The sequence below is a fragment of the Podarcis vaucheri genome, assembly GCF_965113315.1.
Source record: "Podarcis vaucheri genome assembly, chromosome: Z".
Lineage (NCBI taxonomy): Eukaryota > Metazoa > Chordata > Lepidosauria > Squamata > Lacertidae > Podarcis > Podarcis vaucheri.
The window spans coordinates 45834485-45845595 of record NC_138758.1 but is presented as its reverse complement, the minus strand read 5'-3'; the positions used below and the strand labels follow the sequence as shown (position 1 = coordinate 45845595).

The window sequence follows — 11111 nt, the reverse complement described above, 5'->3', positions numbered from 1 at the left end:
ATTATTATTATTATTATTATTATTATTAATAGTACTTATTAAAGGGGGAAGGCTGTGGGTGGCAACAGTCATTTTGGAAGAAGAATTCTACATTTTAGAAGAGGCATTCTCCTTTTCTAATTCATTATGTTATTTATTTATTTATTTATTTATTTAACAAATTAATACAGCGCTGGATTATAATAAAACCTCAGAGTTGTTTACAAAAAGAATATCAGTTACAAGCATTATAAAATAACTATTTAAACATTCAAAACTATTTAAAATCAACAATAAGTTAAAAAGCAGATCAAAACACAGTAAAACACTTCTTTTCAAAAACCTATTTGCTGTAATGAACAAATAAACACTGCCCTTGGGGAAAGTCATATATTTTTGTTTGTTTCTTGTTTATTTCCTGTACAATTTCTCAGGAAGCAACTCTATTTCCACAAAGGACCTGAATAGGAAACCATTGGTTACCTCCCATGAAACAGGAGTGTGACAGCCATATTGTTGGTAGGGATGAGGACCACGTCTGCTCCAGGCCTATGGCTACATACCCGTCACCAAAAAATAATAATCTTATTCCCTCTTCCTTTTATACTAGGCATAGACAGTATAGAACCTTGAATAAATAAAGGAGCCTCTCTTACTCTCTCTCTGCTTCCCATTTATTATTGTTAGCAATACAGTGGTGCCTCGCAAGACGAAATTAATGCGTTCCGCGAGTCTCTTCGTCTTGCGGTTTTTTCGTCTTGCGAAGCACGGCTATTAGCGGCTTAGCAGCTATTAACGGCTTAGCGGCTTTAAGAAAAAGGAAACAAACTCGCAAGAACTCGCAAGACGTTTCGTCTTGCAAAGCAAGCCCATAGGGAAATTCATCTTGCGGAATGACTCAAAAAACAGAATACTCTTTCGTCTTGCGCGTTTTTCGTCTTGCGAGGCATTCGTCTTGCGGGGTAGCACTGTACACAATTCAACTCATTTTTGTTTCATTTTCAGCAAGTCATGGATTGACCCAGAAGAGGGGGGCAGTTGTGGGGTTTGGCCCATGAGGCAGGAACCAGGGCAGAGGAAAGGCCAGAGCCCTCAGAGATGGAGAAGGGCACACAGGTCATATCAGAGGTGGAGGAAGAGACTGTTCAGGTGAGGGATGGGCCAGTGGATGTAGCTTCTGAAATGCTATCCTTATGGCAGGGAAAGGGGACCTCTGGACCTCTGGACCTCCAGGTGCTGTTGCACTACAATTCCCATCATACTTGACCACTAGCCATGCTGGCTGGGGCTGATGGGAGGCAAAGTGAAGGACACCATGTTCGTCTCCCCCCTCTTAAAGATTCCACACCACATACACAGATAATTTCCCCAAGGATAAAGGCTAAATTCTTTTATTAGGGTCATCCAACCAGAACATTCCCCTGTCCCCCACCCACTGACCCTGCACATCCTCCAGAATTTTACTGATCAGAATAGTGATAGTGACACCTTGGTAGCATCCCTATTACCATGCCAAGGTCCCTACCCTGCACCCTGAAATATCATTATACACATTGCTGAAGGCTCTTCTCTGCCTTGTGCATTGATATACTCAGCAATAGGCTGCATCCCATGAATTTATAAGCCGAAAGTGTGTTTGTTCATCACAGTAAAGATATACTATGGAGGAGTGAGTGATAATATGGTATCGACAGTTCAAAAATATACCTCAGTGTGCAAAACAGTAGCTTCCCACTAAAAGTTCATGTTCATGTTTTTATATCCATGCTAGAAACAGGGAGCCATTCCCTTCCACACACACACATACTAGGGATTATGGGGAGGGTGCTGAGCCATGGAGGATAAGCAACAGCAGGAGGTAGTGCCCACTGGACTGGTGGGGCAGAAAGCATCTCTAGATAAACCAGAGCATATTACAGGCAGATGGCTCTGCCTGTCCTCCCCATCCTCCTCCCTGCTGAGTTCTACAAGTGGGATAACACAGAGGCTGAGGAGGAGGAAGCTGGCAGGGAGCGCTCCCCCCTGGACAGGTTGTAAACCAGAAAGCAGGCAGGTGGGGTCAGGTTGAGGGCTCACAGAGGTTGGTGGGGCCATGCTCCATTTGCCCAAATGGACTAGCCCCTACTGAAAACTTATAAACGACATCCCCAAAGGCAAAGAAATGGGGAGGGAAAGAAACATAAATTCAACTGAGTCAAGGAATAGAGACTGCCCCCAATAAAGAAGGACATTTGTAGTGCATCACATTGCTTCCCAGATGGAAATTATTCAAGGTTCAATAAAGTAACCCTTCATAACATTTGTTCTCAAACATTGCCTTCACTTGGTGCAGGGAGGGCCCTACAATGGGGCAGAGTGAGGCATCTGCCTCAGTTGCCAGATGCTGAGGGGCAGAGAGTGGATGGAGCTGAGAGTGGCCTGCCTTGTACACTTTACGTTTTCCTTCTGCCCTCAACTGCAGTGGAAGTCACTGTCCTTTCACCAGTATTGGAGTACAATTCAACTACCTATCCATGCTTTCTGCATGTGCCTTGGTGGAGGGTACCATCTTGTCCTTTGCCTCAGCCAGCAAAGCGTCGGCCCTGACTTGGTGGCTGGCTCACAGCAACAGAAAAATTGAGATATGGCCCTAGCCTGCTAACATTAACCTACTAACATTAGCTTCAGTTCTTCCTTGTCCATGTTTAGCCATTAAGCAAGGCTGACCGCAGCTGTCTCAGGAATATATGCCGGTTCAACTCAGAGTCCCTCCACACCAAATAGGTGTTCCTCCGCAAGTAGCGGAACAGGCCCAACTTCCGCTGCAGAACTGCTTTGTCTGTCCCATCTAGGACAACCCAGATCATACTGGCTTTGCTGTCCAGCAGCTGCCAAGACTGAGCTACCTCGAGCTCAAAGTTACACCATCGGCTCTCCAGGAAGTGACTAGAGACAACAGTGATGACTTTCCGGCTGCTCTGGAAGCCTTGTTTGATAATGTTGGTGATGACAGGCACTCCAGGGATGAAATCGCGATAGAAGAAGCAGAGGCGGAAACTAGGCACTCCCATTTCTAGAGTTTCCTCCAACTCCCGTCTCACCCACTCCTGGTCTCTGCTGGAGTAAATGACAAAAGCATCATAGACATTGTCCTCCTCAGCAGAGCGACGGCGTCCACCAAGCAACACTGCCAAATAATACAGGTGAAAATAGTACTTATAAACCAGAATCAAAGATAAGACTAGAACCACAGAAATGGTCATTGAGATAGCCACTGTGGCTGTACTGACACGGCAAGAAGCTAGGTCAAAATTCATCAGACGGGCATCTCTTAAGTGCTTGGGGCTGTGGCAGATCATGTTTTCAACTTGCCGGAGGAGGTTCCTGTTCTCTTTGGCCCACTGCAAGAAATGCAAGTTCTCACAGGAGCAGTCAAAAAGATTCTGAGAGAGGTCCAGATTCTTCAGGCTGCTGGGCAAATTCTGTAGATCCTTCTCTGTTAAAACAGACAACTGGTTGCTATGGAAATCCAGGATAGTGAGGGCTTGGAGGTGCACATAGGCCTCTGGATGGAGGCCCAGGAGCTTGTTATGACTGATGTTCAGTTCGCGGAGCTCATGGAGGCTGGCTAGGCTGTTAAGGGAGAGATATTGCAGCCGACAATTGGAAATGTCCAAGATTCGCAGACTGCTGAGGTTCTTTAAGGTGTTAAGCAACTTATTGTTTTCAAAGGTGTTGCCAGCCATTTTCAGCACTTGCAGACTTTTCAACCCACAAAATGTACATTCTGACTGAATATTTGTCTGGGTGTGTGAAATATCAAGGTAGATGAGATTTGGAAGGCACAGAAAAACAGGGACCTCTCCTGCTCCACTGAGTGTGGTATGTTGTAAATCCATCATTTCCAGTTTGGGGAGGCCATAGCACTCAGGCTCTAAACTGATTCTAACATTGAAGCTAAGATTCAAATACTTCAAATTTGGAACCCCTTTTCTGAGGCAGAGCCAGCAAAGGTCAGCAGTAAGCGCATTCTGACTGAGATCCAGGGTCTCGAGCTTCTGCAATCCCTGAAAGTCCTCCTCAAATTCAACAAGCTGTTTGGTTCGGGTGATGTGGAGTGATCTTAGCTCCTTCAAGGAAGACAATCTCACTGAAGGCACCTGTCTAAATCTGGAGTTCTTGAATTCAAGATGGTGTATGCTTGAGTTTTCTGGGAAATTTGACACGTCTTTTATGTAGGTATCTACCAGTCGTATAGTGGAGAAGTTGTTCAAGCAAAGAGAGAGGTCATCTGTATTAACAACATCACCATTAGTGCAGATGAGAGTTATCTCCTGCAAGCGCATGTGACATAGGGCATCCAAGATACCTTTACTGAAAGTCTGCAGCTTCTTAATGTTCCTATATTCTCCTAACACTAAACTGTTGGCATATAAGCCAGTCAGATTCTGAAGGCTGGCTTGCATAATGGTGCTACTCTCAAAGCAGCCTCTCAAAGATAGTTTCTGAAGGTGAAGTCCTGCAATGGCATTTACCTCAATATGTTTTATGTCATTCTTAGATAGCACAAGTGTGAGGTTCTGGCTTGACAGTGCATCCAAATCTCCTACCGAAATGGAAGATATCTTGTTTGCTTCGAGGTTCAAAAACTTTAGAAATAGTAGATGGGAAAAATATTCAGGAAGCTTCAATGAATCAATGTAGTTGTTTCCCAGATTCAGTTCTTGGAGAGATGTCAATTGTCCAATGGGCAGGGTGTCCAGGGAGTATAGTTCAGTTTGTACAGCTACTAGTCTTTTCAAGGATGTCAAATCATGAAAAGCTCTTGCACCCAGGAAATGGAGAGGATTGGCAGTCAGGATCAAGACAGAAAGGTTACAGAGACCAGCAAAGGCATTGTCTTCGATATTCTGGATGTTGCATCTATTGTTGGACAAAAAGGAGAGAATCTGAAAACAGGGGGCTGCTCATGGGCTCCATGCAGCCATCAACCTCTTTAAGCTCATGGGCACATTTGGACTTTTTGGGAAATGTTGAGGCTGTCATTCCCTCTGGTTCCATCTCTTAACCTTCCACAAACAGAGAAAATGTGTATGTGTATGTGTACATCCCCCCTTCACTATTCCAAAGTATCTGGGCAAAATTCAGATCCATCAGAATTAATCTGAACCTTGAAAAACTCATAGAGCTGAAAGAGCAACTGGGAAATTATGTCACTCTTCCAAATTAATTTCTTTGTGCTTTTCAAGGGAGATAAGGGTAATCCCTGTCACTACTCATGACCAAGGAGGCAATGATTGGAGGTGGGGGAGTAAAATATTCTGCATCAACAGAAGTATAATGTCCAGATCAGCTGACATCATAGTCACGCTCTATTCAGCCTTGGTCAGAACAAGCTGGAATATTGTACAGTTTTGGGTGCCACAATTTAAGAAGGATATTGATAAGCTGAAACGTCTGCAGAGGAGGGCAACCAAGATGGTCAAGGGTCTGGAAACCGAGCCTTATGAAGGAGAAGAGTGAGAGGAGATATGATAGCCATCTTCAAATATCTAAAGAGCTGTCCCAAGGAAGATGGAGCACAAAATGAGGATTGTCTGTACAAGCAGGCCACCATTTTATTGCACCATTTTATTTTATGTAGGGTTGGGCGGGACCCCCAGGATCATCTAGTGACTAGTCCAAACCCTTGCAATTCAGGAAAACTCCAAAGGGAACTCCTTTGGATCGCTGCCTTTTCCTCTGCAAGGCTATGCATGGGATTAGTCCAGAGGCTGCAGCTGTGGGGAAACCAACTGCCAACATTTAACACCTGGCTTGGGGGATTTGCACTGACTGCCATTTGGCTACTGGGCCAAGTTCAAGGTGTTGGTAGTAATGTATGGTGCCTTATACAGCCCAGGACCAGGTCACTTGAGAGGTTGCCTTATCCCTTATCTGCCCAGCAGATCAGGACTGTCTGTGGGATAATGTAGCTTTCAAACTCAAAAAATCTCAGAAGCCCCCTCAAACAATAAGCTTTGTTGGTTGAAGCAGTGCTCATAATGATGTAGCATTATTCCAGATTCATTGTTGTGGTGGGGAGTGGGATTATTAGTAATAATAATACCCACCAATCGGGTTGGATTTTCCCAGCCACTCTGGGTGGCTTACAGCATATATTGAAACATAGCAAGCTGGTTCCCACTGGCCTGTGGGAGCATCCAATTTTCCCCTTCTATTATGCTCCTGAGATTGAAACACCTTTGAGGTGTGTCATTGTTCTCTTTGAGCTGATAGTTGAAAATTAGCCACGGATTGTAGTAGTAGCAAATACAGGATCTTGGAGGAGGTTGAATTCCTGTGCCACCACCAGGATTATATACTTCCACACACACCAGAAATTAGTGGAATTTACCCTCACCACAAAGATAAGGCAAGCCCTTGTTTGTCCTGCTCACATACACCCCAACCAACTGTAAGGAGGAGCCCAGTCAGATAGGCAGGGTAGGTAAAGATAAAGATACTCTTGACCGTTAGGTCCAGTTGCGGACGACTTTGGGGTTGCGTGCTTATCTCGCTCTGTAGGCCGAGGGAGCTGGTGTACAGCTTCCGGGTCATGTGGCCAGCATGACTAAACTGCTTCTGGCAAAACCAGAGCAGAGCATGGAAACGCTGTTTACCTTCCCACCGGAGTGGTACCTATTTATCTACTTGCACTTTGACGTGCTTTCGAACTGCTAGGTTGGCAGGATCAGGGAACAAGCAAGAATTCATGACATCATGATTTCATGAAATCATGAATTCATGACATCATGATTTCATGGAAGCATGAATTCATGATTTCGCGAAATCATGAATTCATGAAATCATGAAATCATGAATTCATGATGTCATGAATTCATGAATTTGAAATCATGAAATCATGAAATCATGAATTCATGATGTCATGAATTCATGAATTTGAAATCATGAAATCATGAAATCATGAAATCATGATTTCATGAATTCATGAATTCATGAATTCATTATTTCAAATTCATGAATTCATGATTTCAAATTCACAAAATCATGACATCATGAATTCATGACATCATGATTTCATGAAATCATGAATTCATGACATCATGAATTCATGGAAGCATGAATTCATGATTTCCCGAAATCATGAATTCATGAAATCATGAATTCATGATGTCATGAATTCATGAATTTGAAATCATGAAATCATGAAATCATGACATCATGAAATCATGAATTCATGAATTCATGATTTCAAATTCATGAATTCATGATTTCAAATTTGCGAAATCATGACATCATGAATTCATGACATCATGATTTCATGAATTCATGATTTCAAATTCATGATTTCATGAATTCATGAGTTCATGAATTCATGATTTTGTGAATTTGAAATCATGAATTCATGAATTCATGAAATCATGAATTCATGAAATCATGATGTCACATCGTGAATCCTAAATCATGAATCGTGATTCGTAATTCATGATTCATAAATATCGTGAATCCTAAATCATGAATCGTGATTCGTAATTCATAATTCATAAATATTGTGAATCCTAAATCATGAATCGTGATTCGTAATTCATGATTCATAAATATGAGGAATCCTAAATCATAAGTATGATGAATTATGAATCGTGATTCGTAATTCATAAATCATAAATATGAGGAATCCTAAATCATAAGTATCATGAATTGCAAATCATGAATCGTAATTCATAATTCATAAATATCATGAATCGTAAATCGTGAATCATAAATCATGATTCATGATTCGTAATTCATAAATATTATAAATATCGTGTTTTTCCGGCCAAGGGCCATATTCCTTTCCCAGCAACCTTCAAGCGGTGGATTAAGTGGTGAATGCAGAAGTAGGGAGAGCAAAAGAATGTAAATTTTACCTTCTGCACAGTAGGCCTGTTTCTATACATTCACATGCCTCTTGCCTCCATCCAAGCAAGCATTATCAAAGCTTAAGCACACATTGCAGCTATACAAAAAACTTCTGGAGGGTGGAAAGCAGAGTCATGGGAAGAGTCCCAAGAACCATACAGACATGCCTGGAGACCCCCATCCCAGTAGCTTTATGTAGCAGATGCTGTAATGTTTGCACCAACTGTTACATTTCCACCAGCTCTGCATCTGTTGTCGTTGGCTCTCAACATGACATGAAGCCAATTGGGCCAGTGGTCTCAGCAATAAAAATACACTACTTTACCTAGTGAGGTCCAGAAACTTTAGTGCGAAGAGTGGTGAGAAATAATTTGAGGTCAGGATTCCCAGTGGGTTGAAGCTGAGATCCAGGCTCTGGGCGGAATCTGGAATATCCGGTGGAATAGCACTGAGGTTCAGCTCCATGCATTTGTAAGTGATACCTGGGATCACCTGAAACAAGAACAGGTCATTTTGATAAAACTGTGTTTATAAAGATGCTACAGAGAATGAGGAAGACATGCCTAATTGTTAGGAGTGACCAAGCAACAATCTGCACAACAGTGGTCAGTGGTACAAGACTTATTTACCTTCTGTCACAGCCATCACAATGACTTAACCAAGAGGGAGAGTGGGAAGAGCAAGGCAGTAAAGCACTGGGGCAGAAGGAGTGCTACAAACACATCATAGATTTAAACACATTTAAAGCACATGACTTCCCCTGGAAAATTCTGGGGAATATACTTTAGCCTTCACAGAGCTACAATTCCCACCACCCTTAACAAACTAGTGTTCTGCAGGGGAAGTCATGTCCTTCAGCATCAGGCGCGCTGAGCTGGGCCCCACATGGGGGAGCTCTCGTGTATGCATGATGTCACACACACAAGACAATGCCCCCCATCAGGCCACACCTGCCGGGGTGTGTGGGTGCCTGCCAGAATGCTCTGGTGACTGAGGCGGGTGTGTGTGGAGGGCATAAATCACCCATCACCCCCACCCAGTGCTCACCCAAGGGTGACAGGGGATGGCATTCCCCTCAATATTGGGGGGGTTCTGCCCCCTGCCTCAAAATATTGAGGTGGCTGAAGCCCCATACCCGGCACCCCAGCTTGGAATGTACTTTAAATGTCATATGCACAGCCTTGCTATTTCACTACAACCAGAATGAATCTGTGCTTTCTTTGGCCCCTTAGAATCCTCACTGATGGGCACCAGGAGAAACTGGGTACAAGAAGGCTTTAATATTTGCATAAACACACACACACCTGTTTCCGACCACTTTGGTTTACGAAAGAAAAAAACCCTAGCACTCAAGAGATTCAGAGATATCGGCAGGAGGAGAGAAAAGGTTCCAGAGGAAGGCTTAGTGGCAAACTACCTGCTTTGCATTCATGGAATCATAGAAATACAGAGTTAGAAAGAACTCAAAGTGTCCTCTAGTCCAATCCCCAAGCAATGCAGAAAGTTCTAAATTCAATCCCTGGCATCTCCAGGTAGGACTGGGCAAGATTCCTCCCCTGAAATCCTGGAGACCTCCTGCCAGTCAATGTGGAAATTACCGAGCTAGATTGATCAGAGTGGTCTGAGTCAGTACAAGCCAGCTTCCTACAGCCCTATTTCACAGAGTCAAACCAGTACATTATGCCTTTGTGCGTGCACACCCCACGTCATGGTGCCTTGAGTATCTAAGTGCAGCTGTGTTGTTCCGACAGCTGAGGCTGAAAATCCTAGAGGTGCTTATCTCTCTTCTAATCACAGTAAGAACACTAGGACAATTGACATTAAAAATCAGCTGCTTCACTCTGCCTAATGGCTGGCACTGTCCAGAGGAAACATCAGCTCATATTTCAAAAGCACACCTACCTCCAAGCAGGGGTTGAGGCTTCTGATTATCATCTGGGACTGGAAAAACACAGCCAAAGAGAATGTGATGATCAGTGAAGGGCAGAGGCAACCATTCCTGGGCATCTTCCAGTGGAAAGAAAGAAACACACAGTTTGAAGAGGGGAAAAACAACATTAACAAAAGGAGAGTTGCATCGCCACATGAGGCCTAGTAAGAGCCATGAAGGGTAGAGAGCTGCGTCTAGAGAGGCGCACTGGAAGAAGGAAGTGAAATTGAAAACAGAACAGCTCGGTGGCTTTCTCTTAGGCAGGGTTCGTGTTGCTGGTAAATTAAGTTAGGAAGGCATGATGACCACAGAATGCCAAGAGGAAGTTGCGTTTTACCATGTGATTTCCCCTTAGCTGATTAGACAGTGGGTTAAGCTACACATTCTATGGAGTTCTGTCATTCTGTCCTCCACAGTTGTAGGCGGTGCTTCTGAATACCAGGAAAGGAGTGAGCTCTTGTGCTTGAATGCTGTTTGCCCACAGACTTGGCCTCTTGTCACAACAGGATGCTGGACTAAATCACTCGTGGCCCTGATCCAGCAGTTCTTATGTTCTTTCATTATGTACTGTGTTTCTTTCTTCCCTTCCTTTTGATGTATTCTTTAATAAATTTATGTGATGTATAATTTAACAAATTACATTTTTAATTCCACATAATTACAAACATACATGAACAAGCATGCAACATACAATGCACTCATCATATTATTCAAATATATTATGTGATTTGTAGATTGCTTCTCAAGGGATTTACAAGACAATAAAACCTCTACAGAACAGTGTGTGTGTCTGTGTGTGTGTGTGTGTACACACACACACACATACATAACACATTTGTATACATGAGATCAATTATATAGATATAAATAGTGCTTGAAAGGAGCTAATTCAGATTAACTAACTCACTGAATTGATTAAAAAATCTTTGAATTACACCTGAAGTGGGTGAAGTAAACATGAATTTTGTACTGAAAGTTTTTTTGGGGGTATTTATTTCAGTTTTAGTTCAATAATGTATGTATAGGGCATTCATCATACTTAGCTCTGTGTTTGACTGTGGCCATAGCAGTCAGCATTTTTACCAATCTGAAAAGTGATGTTGCTGTTTAAGCTTAAAGATCATAATTGTTAGAAAAATGAAACCACTTTTCACATTAGACTGTCTCTGTGTTTTGACATTTTGGGGGGTTTTTTAATAGTAAATTTTATTAGTATTTTTCACACAACAACAAAAGAAAAATAACAATACACAAAACACAAAAACAAGCATATGAAAAGCAAATCAAATCTTACAAATTAATAATATAAACACTAAAAAGG

General features: G+C 42.6%; 1 protein-coding gene across 1 annotated transcript; it reads right to left on the bottom strand.

Moving 5' to 3' along the window:
- Window positions 1-1354: 1354 nt before the first annotated feature.
- Window positions 1355-10057, bottom strand: TLR4 (toll like receptor 4). The gene is made up of 3 exons (XM_082208876.1): window positions 9763-10057; window positions 8186-8352; window positions 1355-4881 (listed from the first exon to the last, which is right to left on the bottom strand). Exons 1-3 carry the CDS (start codon window positions 9916-9918, stop codon window positions 2664-2666), a joined length of 2541 nt encoding a protein of 846 aa, XP_082065002.1. The 5' UTR covers window positions 9919-10057; the 3' UTR covers window positions 1355-2663.
- Window positions 10058-11111: the final 1054 nt, after the last annotated feature.

Excerpts from the sequence above, each read along its gene's own strand:
- TLR4 (XM_082208876.1), bottom strand. The coding sequence starts at position 9,918 with ATGTTGTTTTTCCCCTCTTCAAACTGTGTGTTTCTTTCTTTCCACTGG. Across the intron at positions 8,353-9,762 it reads GCCTCAACCCCTGCTTGGAG|GTGATCCCAGGTATCACTTA; the intron begins GTAGGTGTGCTT and ends TTCTTGTTTCAG. Across the intron at positions 4,882-8,185 it reads AAGTTTCTGGACCTCACTAG|ATGCAACATCCAGAATATCG; the intron begins GTAAAGTAGTGT and ends GTCCAACAATAG.